At 42.9% G+C, this 21,826-nt stretch overlaps 1 protein-coding gene across 1 annotated transcript in view; it reads left to right on the top strand.

The window, feature by feature from the left end:
• rims1a (regulating synaptic membrane exocytosis 1a) overlaps window positions 1-21,826 on the top strand; it is an 89,987-nt gene that overhangs the window by 53,326 nt on the left and 14,835 nt on the right. Inside the window, exons 6-22 of the mRNA XM_070841241.1 lie at window positions 14-711; window positions 6,100-6,140; window positions 6,846-6,959; window positions 7,139-7,238; window positions 8,025-8,148; window positions 9,771-9,788; window positions 11,099-11,145; window positions 12,686-12,801; window positions 12,898-13,028; window positions 13,537-13,708; window positions 14,171-14,318; window positions 14,605-14,661; window positions 16,446-16,611; window positions 17,313-17,417; window positions 17,997-18,056; window positions 19,862-19,942; window positions 21,449-21,538. Coding sequence (XP_070697342.1) covers window positions 14-711; window positions 6,100-6,140; window positions 6,846-6,959; window positions 7,139-7,238; window positions 8,025-8,148; window positions 9,771-9,788; window positions 11,099-11,145; window positions 12,686-12,801; window positions 12,898-13,028; window positions 13,537-13,708; window positions 14,171-14,318; window positions 14,605-14,661; window positions 16,446-16,611; window positions 17,313-17,417; window positions 17,997-18,056; window positions 19,862-19,942; window positions 21,449-21,538 — 2,268 coding nt within the window. The remainder of the gene's footprint in view (window positions 1-13; window positions 712-6,099; window positions 6,141-6,845; window positions 6,960-7,138; window positions 7,239-8,024; window positions 8,149-9,770; window positions 9,789-11,098; window positions 11,146-12,685; window positions 12,802-12,897; window positions 13,029-13,536; window positions 13,709-14,170; window positions 14,319-14,604; window positions 14,662-16,445; window positions 16,612-17,312; window positions 17,418-17,996; window positions 18,057-19,861; window positions 19,943-21,448; window positions 21,539-21,826) is intronic.

Below are 21,826 nucleotides of genomic sequence, written 5' to 3'. Positions count from 1 at the left end.
GCTAAATCCCCAGGAGAAATGGAAGGGGAGGCGGAGGAGCTGGGCGGGGAGAGCGCCGGCCAGGTCAGCCCAGACTGCAGACCCAGGTCTCCATGGATCGGGACCTCCGAGGGGAGTCCAGGGAGAACAGGGAAAGCCGGCGGCTAACAAAGGGACGCTCTCTGGAGCATGATCCTGTGGGAGGAGGTGGTGGAGTAAGACGGACAGAAGAGGGGGGCTACCACCACATGGACCACGGCGGTGCCCCCCCTCGCCAAGCAGGGCCAGTCCCTCCGGGAGGCCGGGGCCACCCTGTGCCCGTGCAGGGTCGCGGCATGGCCGTAGTAGGGGAGGTCGGGGATGGCATGAGGCCTGGTCAGAGGACGGTGGGTGGGGTTGGCGGGCCACACGAACACACCAATGCTCAGCAAGCCCCTCCCCCTGAACTCAGAGAGCCTCCAGGTTCGGGCCCTGGCTCAGCCCCCGGCCAGGGCCCCGTAGTGAGACGGACCAAACGGGAGAAGGCTGAGAGCATGCTGCGCAATGATTCCCTCAGCTCTGACCAATCAGAATCTCTGCGCCCACCGCCGCCGAGGCCCTACAAGTCGAAGCGAGGGCTGGGGGCCGGGGGGAAGAGGCAGACCAGCGTCAGCAGTTCAGAGGAGGAGGGAGGGACCACGCCTGAGTACAGCAGCTGTGAGGATGCTGAGATCGAAAGTGTCAGCGAGAGAGGTGAGAGACGATATCAGTCACCGCTTTATGATCATTAAAGCAGTGGTTGATTTCAGTGTAGTAAGTATTGACATCTGGCTGTTCATTCATTTGTTTATCCATCCATCACATCAACATCTGATGGAATATGATTTTGGGAACATTTGAGGGTATGACTCCTCTCATCGCTGCCTTCTGGCACTTTCTTATGACAAGGAGTTACTTTAGATACAGGCCAGTGCTAGAACTCTTAATACCCTCTCATATCTCCCAGATCACATGTAAAACTGACATGACTTTTGATACATACGTCCGCTCCTTGCTCTACATACAGACTCCTACAGAATCCTAATTAACCCTAAATCTGTCTTTTGAGGTGTCTGTAAAATGTTGAATTGATGTCAGCAGCCAGTGCTGAAAGTGCTCAGGCCATATACATATATAATACAATCCACTGTCCAGGGTGCTTCTGCTGAGATGGATACACCAACAAATCAAAGAGAGACAGGGTCCATGGATTTCTTTGGAATGCTCTTGCATATGCTCTCGCAGTACGTCCATTAGTTTCATGCTGACAGAAACGATACGTAACATGATCTCTCTTGCAGTGTGAACGCACAACAGACTCCAAACCTCCCTGAAAATACAATGTAGTGTGGAATTGGGACACAGCTTTAAGTTTACAGAGTGGATTTTTCCTTTCATAGCGATGCTCTTCCTTCTTATCAGACGCAGAGGAGGAAGCAAACAAACTATAGGGAAATCATTTTGCTTTTTTTGTGTTCTGTGCGTGTCAGTGGACCAGTCACCTCCTCCTGATGAGCCACTAAATGCACATGGCTGAGGAAGATACTGAATGGGCTGCTGCTGATCACTGTAGCTGCCTGCTGACCAGTTTCAGTTTACAGCCACACCAGAATGTGGTAAATCTACAGACTGACAAAGTAGCAGCCGCACAGCTACAGAACACTAGCTGTTATCGACGGCTCGGTCAAAGAGAGCTTGCTAGAGTTTAATCCAAATTGTCCAACAAAATGCAAAGCTTGCATTGTTAAATAACAGTCTTGAAACGGACCCTCTTCACAGTTGTACTACTTGTCTTTGATCGGCCAATAGAGTACTTCGTGCACCTTCACGAGCAGGCGGAACGTGATCGCGGATGATTCTTTCGCCCCACAATCACTGAAGTGAACACTGGACCCGTTTTCACAAGACATGTATCTTCTGAGCATTCTGACACACAAAAAAGTCAGACAGATGAATCAGGAGAAAATGAACTTTGCTCTAGAGCCGCCTCTGTCTCAGCAACACACTCTCATGAGATGTGGCAACACGGATATCGTTTCTGAACTGGAGGCTGTTTAAGAATACAGCAAAAAGTACCACTGTGCAGTTTAACATAGACCAGAGAAGGTTCTCAGTGTACTTTGAAGCTATTTCTGATGGTACGTTGTCACTCTACACTTTTCAGTTATTTTATCAACCTGGTGTATTCCAAAGCCACTTAGCTGTTGTTGGCAGCTTACATGCTAACTAGCTTTGGACGGCAGCCTGCAGGTAAAACAAGTGAAAATAACCTGGTTATTTAGACAGATCATTGACGTGCTGCACAGCTCTGTCTGCTTCACTTCATGCCATCGGCGCTTCCTGAAATACGTCATCTTTATTGTATCTTTGACCATGTCAATTGTTGACTTGGTTTGATTTTTATTTTATTATAATCCTCAAGGCACCCACAGGAGCGCAGTGTTGCCTGCAGCCATACTGTAAATCAGCCTGATTAGGTTAGTAGGATAAAGGTAAAACACAGCAGTTCAAACTGGACTGTGTGCAGTAACAGTAGCACAACGACACAATGCAGTGTATCTCACACACTTCCACCGTGTGTGTGTTTAATTATTGTAACGTATGAGCTGTTTGAACACTCAGTGTAGCGCCTTCATTCAGACTTCAGAGTCTGGAGACGCCTCTTTACTTTCACTCTGTGGTTTCAGTGATCAGATCAGGTAAGGCTGCTCTGATATCGCCTACTGATTTGTGGAAAGACTCCATGTTTTCACTTTGCTATCCAGTTGTATGAAGCATTTCTGGTTTCTGGTTGTGTCTGCAGAGGCAATGCACCTGCAACATTTTCTAACTTTCATGCGCGGCACATGCAGCGGGCCGTAGCCGGCAGCCTGTGTGCGTACAGTATGTGGATGTTTTCCCGTGTGTCATGTTGTATTGTTCTCAGCTTGACCCAGAGGGGGGACAATCCCACACTGAGCATCCATGTGTGTGTGCGTGTTAGCGTGTTTGTGACGGGGCAGTTTGACCCCACTTGATCGCAGCGTCGACCCCGTGTGGCCTCACATAGCCAACTATGTCCTGAAGCCTGAGAACGCACTACTGGTATCACTCCAACCTTGTCATGTCCGTGCTGGGTCGTGTCACTTTACTACGGAAGTAACTTAACCCAGCGGGCTCACTGCTATGTATCCACTTGGGCTTTAAAGATAAGCTATTCTTTAATTCTGTAATATTGTGACAGAGTTTGGATCATAATGGCCCCAGTTTCTATGGTCTTTGCAGTCACTGAGCAAAGTTCACCCACTGATGAAGACCATGAGATGTGGCTGAAAGCTACTGTAAAAGATAGTAAGAGGACCTGAGGTTAATATTACTTTGCCAAACTAATATTCAAAAGGTCAAAAATGTTTTATTCCCCTTTTTAATTTCCCACTATGTGACTGTCCGTGTCTTTTTACATTTTCTACCTTCTAACAATAACAGTACTCCCCAAACACACTGTACCATTAAAGCTTCACTTTTACTGGAAGCTGCCATTAATAATAGTGTGCTGCGTTCTGGTGAGAAAGAGCTTGAAGCACCAGCCTGGACCCAGACCAGGCTCTGTGACATCCATCAAGTGGAGGTTTAGGATGAGAGTGTTCTGTCAGGCCGGGTTTTAAACACACCGGCGTGGCAGCGAGACGCTGCTTCCTTTTTTAGCTCGAGACCGAGACCAGGTCAGCTCCGAGATGTGGTTGCTGGCAGCCGGGAAGCGTCCAGGCATGTAAATCTTTGCAAGATCAGTGCAGGAAAACATACACACACACACACTCAAGTATGCAGTCAGTCACAGTACAGTAGATCCTATTATGATCTTTGTCCTCCTACACACAAACACACATTACCAGCTGCTCATAGATTCTATTTTGCTTTAGAAATCTACCACTAATTACACAGCTATTTCATTTTAGAAGCCATGAACTGACCTGATGAGAAGCACGCCCCTCGTTCACTAGTAGTCACACATGATGGCTGCCAGTCCAGATGTGTGGTCATTTTTCAGACAGTTGGTATTTGATATCACACAGAAGTAAACCAAAGCAGTCTTCTCATTCCTAGCAGATCACTGTTGATTTTGCTGGTCGAACTGGCCTCAGTCTCCAAAAAAAGCAGCAACCCTAAAAAGTGATGTTGACTTAGCTGCTTAGCTCGCATACTTCGTTTCTACATACAGCACGTTTCACTTTAGATGCTTGTAGGATCAGGAGTAATCGATGTGTTAAGCAAAAGTAATGCAGTCACAGCTACTGTTGGCTGCTGTTAGAGTGTAAGTGTCCACAAATCGGATAAGGCACGAACGTTAGCCCGAACTCTGAGGACCAGCGTCCACCCGATGGGGAAATACTACACGGTGGGTGTCCTAGTTGTGAATGGGTCTTTATGAGCACACATACTGATGAAGGTGACGATTGTGCTCTTTGGCTTGGAAGTAGCCGAGGTTACTAATGCAGGCTAAAAGCAGGCTAGTAGCTGGACATAATGATGCTTGCAGATGCTGTTTAATCCGTTCCTCAAACTTTTGTGCTCCTGTGCTTCTGGTTTTGGAAAGGCAAGAGAAAAGAAGCGACCACAGTCCAATGTCTCGAAGCTGTGACTGAAAAACCGCTGCTCGAGGGAGAGGTTTAGTGAACAGTCAGCTGACATTACTGGTCAATTGTTCTTGTAGATTTTAGAAAGCCAAGAACATACAGTCACCCACGAGGCCCACCCACTGCACAAAGATACTTTCACGCTCGATTTATGCAACTGAAAACTCTGCTGTCTATCGTCAGAGCGTTTGCTTTAAGATTACATAATGTCACTATAAGTTGTCACAACTCATTAACCTCATAGCCTCTTGGCTCCTAGGAATGCTTGGCTCTGTTTTACTCTGTGTCATAACAGTGTCGTCGGGGTCCTGCACACATTTCAACACCGCCCCCCGGCCCGTGTCTGCAGAGGAGACAGTGTTTTTGGACTAAAGCAGGAACACTGAAAATGTTTTGTATAGCTGTAAAATATCCTGTTGGACATGAGGAAAGTGCACCAGTTCATGTTGAGAGATCCATAAAAGACGGTTGGTACTGAAAGAAATCAATGAAGAAAATGCTCTAGAGATTGTGTTTGCATACATCGAGTTTCCTGTTAGCTTGATCATGACTACGACCATGTATTGGATTCAAGTGAAAATGTGCTATTTGTCAGATTCTAAGGACTTATTTAGACATATTTGGCGAAACTATCCCTACTTGAAGTCCTCTTACCAGCTGTTTCCACAGCTTTCAGCTGTATAACATTGCCTTCATCAGTGAATGGAGCTTCCTCAGTTGTCTCAGACCTGTAAGAGATGGTTGTTTTGTCAAAGGTCGCTTCTATAATGGAATATGATAGGCAGACAAACTAGCAGTTTGTCTGCCTAGTAAACAGTTACATTTAAAAGTTTTGTGTGGTTTTATTTACTTGATTAAAATCAAAATTTAGAATAAAAAAATATAAAATTGTTATTTCATTTTAAAATTAAATTTTTAACAATCATTTGAAGAAATAGAATCAAATTGAATATGCCTTTTTTTATCTTGGATTATAAAAGTTTTGCATAAATTCATGTAGAAAATAACGTCATATGTATTGTTTTACTGCTTTTTAGCAACTCTATAATAGATTTCTGGTTATTTCATAACAACCAACATTTTCATGTAGCCTACAACACTGTGTAAATCCACGACGTCTCATCTGTAAAATATCTGTGAGGGATTTAAAGCATTTTGAAAGGCTTAGCTGTCCTTTGGTATCATCGCTGCCTTGGTGGACTTCTCTGAGGCACAGTCTTGCCACTGCGGTGATAAATTTCTAATTCTAGCTCCAGCCTGAATATTCAATAAACTTAACCCCCTCCACTGTAAACAAATACCTTCTGAAGAGCCCCCAAATTCGGCAGAGCTGTGTATGAGAGGACTCAGGCTGGTATGTGCTGTGTATACAGTTTCTGCTGTGTGTGCGTGTGCGTGTGCGTCTGTGTGTGTGTGTGTGTGTGGGGAAAGGAAGGAGGTCATCGTCTCCGCATCCACAGGATCTGAGCTGGTCTCTTTTCTCTTGCAGGCGACTGGGAGTGCTACCCACATGACCCTACTGTATGGCATGTAAGTCACTGTTTTTAATCTGTATCTAACGTTTTTCATACTTCAGGGTTTTCAAATGAGCATGAAGCGGTTGCAGATTGTGCTAAATTATTTCTTTGCATTTCAAATGATTAGTGTGTATGTTCAGTATATATGCACGATGTACTCCAGACTATCCATTAAAGTAAAACACGCGCGTCCTCATGTGCCTGACAACCTTTCACAGGACATACCTACCAGTTCTGCCTGTTGCCTTTACAAACCTAATATTAAATGACTGCATCGGTGGGTGATAGTGTGTGGCAGACTTTTGCTAACTTTAGTGAGCCTGTGTGATCCTGTTGTAATCAGATGGAGGACTGATTCATAAAGCTGCCACAGCGGCTCTTGAAGAAACCAGACATGTATTTGGCTACAGTATTAATGAAACTGAAATGCAGTGCACCGGCCATCCACATACACATCCATATTTTAAAGGAAAACTTGTACATGCTGATCCAACATGCTTTAGAGAGGTAACACAGGCGACAGTAAATCCTCTGGTAGATGGGGAACACTCTAGACTTCGTAAGGTTTACTGCAGCTAGATTATCAAAATAAACTCCTAATATTTCTCCAGTCGTAGCTGATTGTGTTTTCCTCTGCTGCTGTTTTTGCGTGTATATTTGCCCCTGCTGTGTCGGTGTGTGCATGTATGTATGTATCTCTGGTCGTCTCCTGTTGCAGCATCCTGTAAATTGGCAGCCGTCCAAGGAGGGAGACCATCTCATTGGACGAATCACCCTCAGTAAGAGGAGCGCCACCATGCCTAAAGAGGCCGGAGCTCTGCTGGGGTTAAAGGTCAGAGTGGATACACACACACACACACACACACACACACACACACACACACACACACACAGAATGTTGTTGTTAATTTATGGTTTTATGGTTGTGATATTCTTCTTTTACTAACACCATTCAGTCACTATCTACCCCTGATATGACGCTACTCTCTCTCTCTCTGTCTCTCTCTCTAGGTTGTGGGAGGCAGAATAACAGAGTCAGGGAGATTAGGTGCCTTCATCACTAAAGTAAAGAAGGGAAGCCTGGCTGACGTGGTGGGACATCTCAGAGCAGGTAGTCTAAACAATCCCATGTGTTGCACTATTTGAAGGTCGTGACTAAGACTGGAAAAGTAATTAAGATCCAAATGTAAGGCCTTTAAAGGCATCACAATGTCTTCAAAACTTTTTCCTGTATGGTTCCATACATTTAGAGTGAACTTAATTGCACTTAATTGTTTGTCTCTACAATTGTCGTCAAGTCAAGTTCTTAATTTGTCATGTGGGCAACAGTCACAGTAAAGCAGTCCTTGGTAATGCAAAGCTTAACTCTCAGGCTCCGTCCATCAATGCTCAAATGTTATGTACAGAAAGGAGAAAGTAAAAGTACATAAAGACATAAATAAAATAGTGCAGTTAAAATGCACAAATGAAATTCACTAGCTGTAAAACAAAATAGAACATAATACTGTGGTAAGAAAATATACACTGTTGTGGTGGTCACAGCAGCACCGAATGTCGATTCATCCGCCACTGAAAGTAGTACTAGAGTAATGTTTGCTAAAAACTACAGGAATTTGTTTTAGGGAATTACTGGGTGGGGAGTACTGAGAAGTGGATCGATACGTTGTCGGTTTTGGTCCTTTGGTCCTTTCATGGGATGTATCGACAAGGAAAAATACAGAATAAAGACAAAGATTCAATTAATTCAACTATTCCTTTAATTCATCTTTTTAAATCCCGATGATCCCCTGACACACACCTAGCCCTCACACTCAACTTGGTGAACACAAAATGTGGTTGTTACTCGTGAGAACACAGTCGCAAACAATTACAAATGCACGTGCATGTCCGATCTCAGGGGATGAAGTTTTGCAGTGGAACGGGAAGCTGTTACCAGGGGCGACCATGAAGGAGGTTTACAACATCATCCTGGAGTCTCAAGCCGAGCCTCAAGTGGAGCTGGTGGTATCCAGGCCTATTGGGTAAGTCAGGAATAAAACGCAGCCCATACGCCCGTCAGTGTCACACGTGGATGTTTGCGAAGGAGAAACCTTTTCTGTATGAGTCTAAATGTTGCATTGAACTTAACCCTTATTCAACCAGGCAGTGTTGACGAGGCTCTGACACAGAGTTGGCTGACCTCAGATAAGACAGGAAACATTTCTTTGTATTCTAACTGCGACTTCGCGACTGCATTCAAAATATTAAAAACAGCCAGCCATTACCTGCAGCAGGGGACGGCAAGTTTAGGAACAGGAGATTTCCATTTTGTCTCATACGTCCCCTTTAAAAAAGCACTTGCATTTATTTCTAGGGTTATGTAAGGTGAATCAGGGCCGACCAAATAAAACTGGCTGTAGGCACAATAAAGGACAAGAGGTGACACGGGACTCACGTTTGTGAGTGCAGTAGTTGGCCTGTGGTTTGAAAAGCGAATGATTTGAAAGACTGCATGGTTTTTAGACGCGATCATATTCTTTAAATCACAAAATGTGTTCATCTAGGTCAGTTTGCTATGTCTCCAGTCTATAAAGGACAATTCCACATTTGAGTTCAATTAATCGATGCTTTAGAGAAGTGCTGGGGTTGTTGTCTTTACGAGCCTCATGGTTCCACGCAGGCAAGAAATATCCGTCTATATACAGATCAAGAGCCTCATAACTGCCGAAGTTGTCTTGATTTAAATGTGACTCAGTTGTTCTATATCTGGTTATTGTTTGTTTAAATGAAGTATTCAGTGAGTTGTGATGTAAGCGACATTTGGAAATTTGAAGTTTGTTTAAATTAGTTTCATCAAGATGAGGGCTTTTATTTAATATTTTAGACAATAACATTAAGACCCATTTTACTTATCTCTCCTGCAAGAGCTGATAGTTTGTAACTTGAAGTAGTCAAGGACTACTTCAAGAAAGTAGTCAGGACTTTACAGGATTTTACAGGTCTGTGATCTCCAAATAATATCCTGATCATTTCTTTGGAAGCTTCCCTGAAATAACTATGGTTCTATGTTAGTACTATACTCATGGTGCTCATATGGAAGATCTCATCTCCATTAAAACTCAATTATTGTTATAATAATTATAATTATTAGTATTATTATTATTATTATTATTATTATTATTATTATTATTATTATTATTATTAAATAATCACAAATATCTTTTTTTTACTGTAGACAACTTTTTTAGTTTGTGGCCGAGAGACTCTAGGTTTGGCTAGCAATTCATTATTTAAATGGAAGTGTACTGACTGAAGACTGCATTTCTCTGTTTGCCTATAATGAGAAATCTATTACATTATTATCAGAAAATAATTCCTGGAAAATAACGTCTCAGTTCATGTATCTGAAACCAGGATGTCACATGACTTGACAGAGGTCTAACTACTGTGAACACTTACATACTCTGAATAATGTACTCTTTGTATTATTTAAAAACTATCTCTGTGAGAAAGTTCAGCCTACTGTAATGGGTTGATGTTCGACATATTTCACAGTAAAATACTCACTGCTTGTTCAAGCTCTTGCAGCCTTAAGATTTAACCTCGTTTGCTCTTTGATGGAAAAAAGTTGAATGTATTAATTTCTCTCCAAACACTCGCGAAGGGTGTATAGAAAATATCAGTAAGTAATCTGCCCATTTTATTAGGATCCTTAATCTTCTCACGCTTATGGAAACAATTTTGGTTTGGCTGGTGCCATTTTGCATCCCTAAATGAACTGAATCCTATTTAGTAGCCAAAATATTGGCTTTTATGAGAATAGCTGGAATTTGTCAATTTGTCCAACTAAATTAAACTGAAAATTCACTTGAAGGGATGCAAAATGGCCCGTGGGAAATGTCCATCAATGTAGTGTTGCTTTTGCAAGCTTTTTGAAATGCTTTTGCAGCATCTAGAATTCCTTTTTTTTCATCCCTGGTAAAGTCCGAGGATCCCAAAGTGAAAATGCAGCACTTACAGTGTCAAATAAGAAACGCTAATTTCTCTTGAATCCTAATCCCTTAGTTTGAAAGTTGGGATTGTGAAGCAAGCAATATTTGTTTTATTTCATTGACCTTTTTTCAGTTTTTGATTTTGGAATGGGCTCCGAGGCAACCTACCCATGAAACACTTATCAGTGTAATATTTGTATTTTAAAATCAAAAGCTGCAATCTAAAAACAGTTTGACATTTTGGGAGATGTGCGTATTTGCTTTCTTTCAATGAGTGAAATGAGAAGATGGATATCTCAGTTTTGCACAGCACTGCAGCTGGGAGGTGATTAGCCTGGCTGCTTCCTGTCTGTCTGTTTTTACAAAGTAAAGCTAACTCCACATGTGAGTGTTATCCAGCATCTTCTTATCTAACTCTCACAAAGAAAGTGAATCCGTGTGAATTACCGAATGGTGAACGTTTAATTTAAAGAAAATATTGGCTGCAGATGAAAAATGAGCCTTTCTACTTTTCATGTTCTGAATTTAAAAGATGACCGATTCCACTGATAAGTGTTACACAGATGACCATGCTTTCTTTATATTACATGAAACTGGTGCAAAGGATTCTGGTGTTTCCCACGGGATCCCTAATTGTAATGGTGGTAGTGGATGAGAAAACATGGTGGTGTGGACAGAATTGAGCTACTGGTTCCCATCCATTAGTATTTCGGATTACATTGGCCAGACTAAAACGTCTGAATGAGTTTGGGAAACACTGCAGTCACGAGAAGAATTTGGCTCTACTCCCATCTTCCCTTTGCTTCTCCATGTTTTTTAACCACACAACATTTTAATCTCTTAATAACCTGTAATTACAGTGCTACTTTCCTCTAGTAAACTGCTATCGTGTTTATATGCATGTATGCCTGCACATCAAGAACATGACTAACGTTGTTTAATCCACTTTGATGCCAGTATGAGAGTGACTGACTGACAGTCTTTGCTGCATCTTTTCCAGTGATATCCCAAGAATCCCCGACACGTCCCACCCTCCATTAGAATCTAGTAGGTATCTCCTCTGAGCTGTTGGAACATCTCTGTGCTTGTGTGTCTGTCTGTATCTCTGTTTACCTTTCTTATATACACGGTTATTTTTCTGTGGGAGCCAGCGTTGTGGGAATGGGAATGGGAATGTTTTGTGGTTTGTTCTTAGGATAGGTTTAATGTCCGATGCATAGAAATACTTACAAGTTACATAGAGTGAGGCGTTTGATTGGATGTAAAACCCTTGTGATGAATTTCAAATTTATTTCTTTATATTTTCTGCAACATTCGTATGACAGATATGCCTGTGGGTTAAAGGCAGGGTCTGCAACTTATTTTGAAAGCACCGTTTGTTATATTGGTTGAAATTCTCATAACAGCCTGACAGCAATCAACAAATGAAATAGTCTGATGAGAGAAATCCGGCGTCTGTGGCTGTCACAGGACTGTAGTAAACTTGTCGAGTCATTTCATTCGGACCAAATGAAATGAAATGAGGGCCGACCTGCCCGTCTGCCTACGTATCTGCTGACATACTGTTGTTTAGTGAGCTAACAGCTAATCCACTCCATAGCTGGACATGCTGCACAAAAGTTGCTGCATGGATTGATAAACAGTTGTTTGTCAAGAAATATTTAAAGCATTCAATTTCTCATAAAGCCACAAACTGATATTTTCGAGGTACTGGTAGATGTAGTTTTTAACTAGAGCTAGCTAAGCTAGCTGTTTCCCCGCTACCTCTAGTATGAACTGTATGCTAAGCTAGGCTAATCACGTCCTTGCTGCCGCTCTGTGTTTGATACACAGATATGAGAGTGGTATCAATCTTGTCATCTCACCGTCAGACTGAAAGCAAATGAATGCACAGTATGTCCTACACCTCCTTTGTGACTGAAATGCAACTCGCCATCACGAGCACTGCGTTCTCATTCACCTCTAGACCTGCAGTCGACAGTGTCTTTAAATGAAAGAGTGGCCATTGCTCATGGTTGCTGACAATGGCTGACTGCACCTCACACTATTTTTGTTTAATAAAATATTGGATTATTGACTTTTAATTTAAAAGTCAATGATTTTTCAAGGTGTTAACCAGTGAGGTAACTGCTAACTTCACAGGAAATAAGTTGTCTTATGTCTGTGATATATGTCAAGAGTGAGGAAATGAGTTTCTCTATTAGTCAGTAGTTATACTGATACTCAATCATAAGTCCATTTCTATGTAGTATATAAGGCCCCAGTAGTACTTCTAAACAAAAGCCTTCAGACTTAAAGTGGGACAGAAGCTTGGTAATTTGTCATCCTGACAGGTTAGCCGTGGAATGGTCCCTGCTCTTTTTATGCAACGTTTTCCAAAGAAAGGGGACTCTTGACGCTGGATATTCTGTGGATCTGAACACAGTTTTCATTTTAGAGTTGGACCAGATTATGTTTTCTCTCTTTACAAACCCCACTCATCAGATCATTATCTACACTTGATGTTTTTGTCCTGCCTTTTTGAGCCGGAGCTGACACTCTCTACTCTGTGTCTCAAATTCATTTTTTCCCCCTTGTGCTTTCATAGCAGGTTCCAGTTCTTTTGAGTCCCAGAAGATGGAGAGACCATCCTTAAATGTCCTGTCTCCCTCCAGTCCCGGGATGCTCCAAGATGCTCCACAGTTAATGCCAGGGCAACTCTCAGTGAGTGTGTGCACTTTGAGTATGTTGGGCTGTTGCTGTGTTTAAACGATGATGTGGCATCAGATTTGTGTGTGTGTGTGTGTGTTTCCCACCCAGGTGAAGTTGTGGTATGACAAAGTGGGTCATCAGCTAATAGTCAACGTGCTGCAGGCTGTAGAGCTTCCTCTTCGGCCTGACGGGCGGCCCAGGAGCCCCTACGTCAAAATGTACTTCCTCCCCGACCGCAGGTACGCTAACCAGCCTCTCACACGGAGTGAATTCATCAAATCTCCAGTCCACATAGTAAACACACTACTCAAACACCATCAACCCATTATATCAAACCATTTTTGATATAATTAACAGCCTTCTGAAGCCTGGATTGAAAGCTTCCTGCATTATTTTTCAGTTGATTGGAGCCCTAAAATTCACATTTTGTCAAACAGGAAGAAAGCCCTAAGCCATATGATCTACTTAATAAAGTGATAGCTTGCCAATAAAATGCACTTTACATCAGCTCAAGAAAGCAGTCCACAACATGTTATGTAAAAGTCTGATTGACAGTTTAGGGTTTTCCCCTTGAGTGGCAGTTTGAGGAACTACAAGTTGAAGCACCTCCATTGGTGCTTGATTTCATATCTGTAAACCTCAACCTCAGCTACATGCCACTAATAGAGGGCTTGTGATTTGTGTGTGAAGTTTATTAACCACTAAAAGGCGGCTTGCATGGTTGATCATCTGTGTGGTTTAACACAGTGACAAAAGCAAACGAAGGACAAAAACAATGAAGAAGACCTGCGAGCCCAAGTGGAACCAGACGTTCGTCTACACTCATGTCCATCGCAGGGATTTCCGCAACCACATGCTGGAGCTGACTATATGGGACCAACCCAGGTCACCAGAGGAGGACAGCATCTTTATGGGAGAGGTAACACGCACATTTCATTTCATTATTCTGTGCATGGTATTCGTAAGGCACCCTGTATGCTAGTAAACATAAAAGGGTAAAGCCCATATTCATGTTGTGATTTGGCGCTATATAAATAAAGATCGATTCATTGATTGATTGAATTCAGCAACAAGTACATGAGGCAACCATCCCAAGACAGACATATAAACACAAGCAAAACGGCCGTTATGAACGCAGCGTTAGCTTTAGCTCACAGTGAAAGTTCTCTCGGCTCAGAGGCTGTGCTTTGGGGCAACAGGTTAGCTCACTAAACGATGACATACACAAAATTTGAGAGCCGCAGCTCTCGCTCGTTCTTCGGCTCGGCGTGTGTGTGTGCGCGCTTCTTCCTGGGTAACTCATGACTCATGTCTCACACATAAAAGCTTTCCTGATATGTTTTTATATTTACTTATTTTTTACAAACAACTTCTCGAGCAGATCCTGATAGAGCTGGAGACGGCCTTACTGGACGACAAGCCTCACTGGTATCCACTCCAAACCCATGATGTCTCATCCATACCGCTGCCCCGACCCTCCCCGTACCTGCCCCGACGACACACAGACACCCCTGGCAAGAAGCTGCAGCGTAAGTCTGAGTCTGTGAATGCCCTTCAATTATATTTCCGTGTAAGCTCTTTCATAACCTCTGTGTGAGTATGTGTGCATGTATCACTGTGCGAGTGAAAGGACTGTATGGTTTACTATCAATGAGCAAAGTCAATCAATGTGTAAATCTCTGTTTTCACCACCCTTCCCTCATGCTTCATTTGTGTCTGGATACGTGCACGCATATGTGTGTGTGTGTGTGTGTGTGTGTGTGGTGTATATACACATCTGTGTGTGTCTGTGTGTGTGTGTTTATGACTGTTTAGGTTCACAGCGTGTAACAGAGCCTGAATTTGATGAGGGTACAGCAGTAGTGTCTAAAGGTGGGTGGGGATTGTTTCCTGGTCTTACATTCGGTGTTTCCCATAAGCTGAACTGTATTCGTGGTGTTTTACAGGTTGCTTGACTTGAAGCAGGTGTGTGGATTAGTTAACACCGAAGTCTGGGATCGCTTTTTGTTTTTACATGGAATAGGTTTTGTGCCAAAATGTAGTGGTTTACTGGTATAAAGGTTTACACCAGTTCAGTTTACACTGAAGAAAAGCTCAATTTAGATTTGGACAACTTTTTCTAGTATTTAAAAGAATCTGGATGCTACTATTGATTATCGCTGTAAATGTAAACTGACTCTAAAGTCTTCATTGTTTCATCAGGTGATCTGTTACTGTAAATCTGTGTGATGGCACTGTTATAAGAACATTCTCAGCAAATCCAAATTGAATATAAAAACCCAGACAGCCGTAGATACTTTATGTCAGCATGACAGGCCACCACAAATAAATCACTTGCATGGGAAACACTGCCATATCATAGACTCCATGTTGGCACGGGGCGGAAACCATCCAGGCTTCATGCAGCACTTTCAGCATTCTGCCTCAGATGAGCTCTGAAGTGAGTCTCATCGAATTCATTTCCTAACCTGAGCTCAGTTTCCTAACTCTCCTAATTAGCAAACTAAAAGAAAAACTACTACCATGTATGTTGAAACTGTCAGTTTTTCGTCTGTGTGTGTGTGTTAGTGCACTGTGTCCTGTAAATGTCCGTGTCTGAGTGTTTGTCTCAGTGTGTTAGGGTTCCACTGGTATGTAGATTTGTTGATATGAGCTATTAGAAGTGAAAAAAGTATGAAAAGAATTAGTTTTATTAAAGTTTTATTATTATTGCTTCTAATTGACAGTGTTTGTTTTGTAAAATTCTGGCTAAACCACTGAATATATTAATTTTAATGACACTAAATCAATCAAATTAACAAATATTGGGTCATTTTACCATCTTCCAACAAATGATATCAGCTTCATCAGTCGAACCCTACCGTGTGTCTGTTTCTCGTTAATGAGTACCCAAGTTACAAAGAGAAACAGAAGGGTTGGAGAAATACGACATATTACTTTGAGCAACTTTTTGTTTTAATTTCCATGCATGGTAGAAATAAATGAAAGACCTTGGTAGCACTTTCCAAAGCAAACTAACGGCCCACTGTGAGCTTTGAGGTGCTGTTCTCTCGGAAATGAAACCAGTGACCTTGGGACCACAACAAAGCCTGACACAGTCACACAGATCCCTTCAAGGCTGATCAGTCTATTTGTATTTTTATCTTCACAGATCGCTCTGCTAAGACCAAAGACAGAGAAAGTTTTTTTTTTTTTTTTTACTACATCTCAAAAATACAGGACAGAGTAATTAAAAATAGCCAGCTGCAGTTCTATTACCGGGCTAATCTTTAAATAGTCTGCATCCTTGAGACAGATTGTCCTGCTGTAGCTGCCGTACAGTATGTTCAGTGGTGTCAGGCTCCATGCTAAGATGTTAGCATGTCCACTGTGTTCACAGTAGTAAACACTGTGTTAAGACATAATAGGCTTTTATTTTGTGTGATTTTTAAAGCCATTAGTGTTATCTGTAGGCAATCCAAACCCAGCATGGGGTGGCGGACTCCACCATTACCAATAAAAACTAATTACTGAATATTAATACACTGAGTGACTATTGCCACAGTAAATAGAATCAAAATGGCATCAATTTCATGAAAATCTGGGGAATGTAATTCAACTACACGTACTCACAAGTGTGCCTCTGTGTGTGCACGTGCACGGTCGTTCCCGCCCAGCAGCGGATGGGCGAGGCAGGGAGAGGCAGCGGGAGCCCACGTCCACCCTGGTGGTGCCGGAGCAGCAGAGGACACCCGCCCTTCACATACGTTCCCGCTCGGTCTCCCCGCACCGCGAGGAGCAGGGACGAATCCGGTCGCGGCCACCCAACGTTCCCGCCCAGAGGTGAGGGAAAAGCTGAGACATATTCTTTATAAAGGTCACTCAGTTTTAGGGCAAACAGGGCTAGGGACATTTAAAGACTTGTGAGTATGACACACTCACTGAACTTGAAAAAAGGCTGTAAAACATTTGTATATTTAGCCCTTATGGAGAGTGGAGGCTGTGGTCGGCTTCACAGTGAGTTGTTTATGCACACGTAAATCACGTCTTTGCTGCTGATTTGTATATTTAACACGCTCCAAATGCTCACAGTTTAGCCAAAATATGACTTAATTCACAGCTTTGAGCTCCCAGTGCAGCTCACTTCTGCCACACAGGTCTGTGTAAGGACTGAGATGGAAGAGCATGCACTATTTAAGATCATTAAATGGTGGGGGGGGGGGCGTGGCCTGATGATGGATACTAATAAAAGACCGGTGTAAACCTGGTCAGAAGACTTTGGTCACTTGGAAGAGGTAAAAGCAACTTGGTAGAGGGGAGAGGAGGATAAGGTTGTTGGAAGCCAGCAAACAGAGTCAATCCACTAATGAATTGGCCGTCTGATGCAGAACACACAGTGCTGCCAGCTCTGCTTTTACTGGCCGGGCCAAATGAGCCTCGCCAAGTGCCTGCTGCAATGCCGCCTGACCACTAACTTGACATGTCTTTCTTTCTTGCTTTCTGTCTTTCCTTCCTTCTCTCTGTCTTGTTGGTCTTCCTTTCAGGAGTCTGGACGATGAGCTTCCTCACACTCGGCGCTCTCGTTCTCCAACTCGCTACTACGACGCTGCCAGAGGTCGCCACCAGGAGGAGGAGTACCTGGATGACAGGTGTGTGTTTGTGTGTGAGCACCGCTTGTAATACACCTAATTAAACTAAACGGCGTTAGAGTTGTTGTCAACATTGCTTTTTTGTGCGTGACATTGACTGCTTATTTGCGTATGAGACAGCAGATTCACTGTGCAGAACTGAGTGACTGCTGCAGAGAGACTCTGTTTGTGCCTGTGAGTGTGAATGCTTCTGATGATTTGCTAAATCTTTATTTTATCACGCAGGTAAAGTTCTTTTGTTTACCATTATCACTTCTTTTTTTTTTAATGTCCTGATTTTTGTCCTTTCACTGAATTTGCTTTTTTCACAACTCTGTGTTCTCTGGGCCAAACCAGGTCTGGTGCAGTAGCTATCTGTGATTGTCAAATTGTATAAAGTGGCTTTAGAGCAGCATTAAGACTAAACGGCTTCGGTTGCAAAAATCTGTGGCATTTCTGAGTGTGTGTGTGTGTGTGTGTGTGTGTATAGCAATCGGCGACAGCTTCTCTTTCCTATTCACCCTCTTCTCCCTCTGCTCTTCTGGTTTTTTGACTGTTGTTGATTTCCTCATGTGTCATCCATCCGCATGGTAACTACAGTGAGGTCATCATGATCCACCAGTCAATGCGAGGCAAAAGTGCCGAGTGCCTCCACACCAGGTAAACTGGCCAATCACGATGTATTGTGTACATTTTGGTTCTGGTTCAGTTGTAGTTCTATGTGTGTTTTCTTTCTTTCTTTTTTTTTCTTTGATCAGATTGTCTCTCTATGCAACTGTCTTTAAAAACTGTAAATCCATCTCTGATGAAAAAGGGAGAAATATCCCGCTGAAATCAGTTACACAATGTTCCTCCCAAGTAAAATTATGGACTGGACTTCAAACCACAAATCCCATGAAAGCATACCAACAGTGTCTTCATTGTTTCGCTTCGACTTCCATACCCTGCGTGTGACCCATTCGTTTCTACTGAAAATGGAAATCTTTAAAAACGAAAAGAATATATAGTTTAATTGGATGAAAAAGTCCAGATGGGCACCGTAGTTGTTAGCAAATGTTACTCAAGCAGGAGTAAAAAGCACTGCACGTTGGTTGAGGACTATTTTCAGGTGGATGAATCCATATTTGGTGCTTTAGTCAGTGTTTTGGGCAGCAGGAAGGTGTGTGCGGGAATGAGTGAAAATACTACTGTGCGTGTGTTCATGCTAATGAAGGAACTTGTCACCAAGTGCAACAGTGTGGCAACAACGCTGGTCGGACACATTCAAAGTTGGTTTTGGTCTTTTCATGGGATTTGTCGAGAGTAAGAATAACAAACCGGCATCACTAACTTGACTCGACAGTGACTTCTCATTTCCCCCTATGATGTTGGGTAATGTGGACAGGAAAGTAGTATGTGGGGAATACTGTCATTTTTAAAGAAAGGAAGTGTGAAGGGGGAAAATGAAATGCATAACCATGTAGATCAGATTGAGGAAAAAAGCCAAAGAGCCGGTTGCTTAGTTGTACTGCTCCCTCAGATCCACAAGAGGACACTACAGGACCACGCTTGTCTCAGACTGTGCTTCATTCTCAGCATGCTGCTATTGCACAACAAGGCCAGCGGCATGGCTTGTATGGCAGTGAGGCTAGAGTCAACACAAAGTGATTGTTCGACTCCTGCGTTGTAAAATCTGCACAGGAAAGAACTCATAAGGATTCACTCCTGGCCGTCTTCAAGCAATCAAACCAGTGAATATGTACCAAATCTATCTTTGCCTCTTTGAGTCAGAGGTCTTGACTCTGCACTCTGGTATGACGTCCCATTACAGTGTGAGATAAATACTTCTACTGTCTCTTAACGTTTGCGTATCACATGGTCTTAAATCACTATGTGAGTACGCAGCCAAAGAGGTAAGTTTAACTCTGGAGAAACACATCTGTAGGTCTCCTTAGAGACTTCTCCTTATGCAGCCATACCTATCTGATAGACGCATAATGAGCTAGTAACATTTTCTACTCGCACTGTCTGCACACACGGATGTGCTTGAGGGAGACGGGTGTTTTTTTTTTTTTTTTTTTTAAGCGTGTCAGTAGAGATGAGAGCCGGCTTTTGATGCTTGTTTGCCTGTCATGCAGCGCTGTAGTTCTACTCGCTTATGTTGCAAAAAACCTAGAAGCTTAGCCAGTGATTTTTTGCAAGGTGCGCACCGTTTAGAATCATGTCATGACAGTCAAACTTTAGTGGCAGTCCTAAAACATGAACCTTGCTTTTCAAGCACAAGTGAACGTTTTGATGTAAAACAGCACATCTTGAATTAATACGATATGTTACATAAAATCACTGGATAAGTTGCCACCTTTTTTTGACTTACAAAACTTTATTTGTTGTGCAAACAGTCCCACACTATTGTTTTTTTTTTTCTCCTCTTCCACCCATTCCTCCCATTTTTCTACTTTTGTCTGCTGCATGCATGCTAACACCAGGACATCATCTGCTAGGCACAATAACACACTGCCTCCTAAGATGCCACTTTTGTTCAACGGTGTCCACAAACACACAAACAGGTAAGTTCACAGCGAAGAGTTCAGCATGCTTCAAACAAACAAATTGTAGTTGAAAAAGTAGTTTTTCCCCATTTAGTTCTTAGTGATGGGGTGTTTCTTGCCGAAATGCATCTTGGGAGTTGAAATTTAGTAACTACCCAAAGTATTTATGTTCTCATGCTTACAGGTTCAGCCTTTTATCGAAAAACCACATACTTTCTAATGCAAGTCTTTTATACTGATTCAAGTTTAAGACTTTCATGTCCATCCAAGATGCGGATGTGCTCCCTCTGTGAGTCAGGCAAAAATGTGTGGAGAAAATAAATGTGATTTTTCCCTCTTGAACCAGGGGCCAATAATATCTCCCCCCAAAATACTTGCCGTTATAGCCTGTATCTCACTGCCTTCTAAATCTCTCCTCAACAATTCTATTTTATTTTTTGCGTGCCATTTGTAGCCCTGACGCAATTAGCGTGCAAATGGGGGGATAATGGTGCGCACTCTTTGATAGTCTCTTCTCAAAGGAGGAATAAAAAATCTCAAAGAAGACTGGAAGAGCACCGGAAATGTGCAGAGAATGCTTGAGAGTAGTTCAAGCCCCGCTTATTGTCGCACTTCAAGACGACCACGGCTGCGTGAAGTGGACGCGATTGTCAGACTGTCTGTCTCCGAGAGTAACAAAAGTTTCTGATGCAGGCCCCACGTCTGATGTCAGAAAGGGTCTTCCAGGCACTGTTAGACAATTCGACAAGCACTTTGTTTGAAGCATACTGAATCCTTTACTCGTTCCGTGGTGCCTGTGTGAATTTTGTTCTACCTGTGGAGAGGCACATAACCCTTTAAATCTTGGTAATTTCCAGTAATAGAGGTAGGATATTTGGCAAACCACATATTTATCATAGACGACGCACAAGCTTTCAGTCTCCATAAGCCTGCGGACTTCATTTTGTGTGAGTATTTACTTCGGCAGCAGGAGCTTCACAGATTTGTTTCCAATTGGAGCTTTCTCTCCTTTTATTTTGTTTCATTTGCAAATGCATGCTGTTTTTGAAATCTTGTGACTAGTTCCACGCTGCCTGCATGTCGAAAGATAAGCTCTGCCGTGGGATCGCGCATGGTCATGGCAACGCGCTGCTCCGTCACACACCGCGCTGTAATGTTCACCGACGAGGTGACAGTTAGGTAAGACACGCACATATATGTGTACAGATTATCATTACTGATGCTTAGATCGTTGGGAGAATAGTGCAGAGAGCGATCCATCCTTTGCCATGACGATCAATCAAACACGCCTCCACCACAACCACATCTCCACGACAACCACGACAACTCAGACAGTCCCCTTCCTTACTCCAGCCAGTTATGGTTTAACACTATGACTAGCATTATGATTTAGGGAATCTTACCAGACTTTCTTTTAAAACATTTTTTTCTGTTTGTCCATTGTTTTTCTCTTTGTGTTTGTTTCTGTCTCCTCCTCCTGTCTCCTCCTCCATTGGATGGCATGTTGTGCTGTGGTGCCTCTAGTGATCTGCAGCCTTCTCTGGACAGGGTTAGGAGCGCTAGCGCCAACTGTCTGACTCCAAACAATCATGTCCCCTCACCAGAGACTGAAAGGTACCAGCCTTTGCCCCCACCAACCCCTCCTGTAGTCTCTTATCCTGGTCTTTGTCGCTCTTTTCCCCTCTGAATGGTCCTACGCCAGTTGGAGATTAAGCTTCCCTCCCCCCCCCCTCACTCTCCCCAGACCCCATCGCCGTGCACCACTCTACTCTACCAGTCTGCTATTCCACCCAGCAGCTCTCATGTTTTGCCACAATTCTCGAGTTGTATACGAAGGTGCAGCGATTTTCTAAAACTGATGAGTCATCCATTATCAAGTATAATTAATAATACTTGTATGCG

The sequence above is a fragment of the Pempheris klunzingeri genome, chromosome 12 (assembly GCF_042242105.1).
Source record: "Pempheris klunzingeri isolate RE-2024b chromosome 12, fPemKlu1.hap1, whole genome shotgun sequence".
Lineage (NCBI taxonomy): Eukaryota > Metazoa > Chordata > Actinopteri > Acropomatiformes > Pempheridae > Pempheris > Pempheris klunzingeri.
The sequence above is the reverse complement of the archived record's forward strand: the minus strand, read 5'-3'. Positions and strand labels throughout refer to the sequence as shown.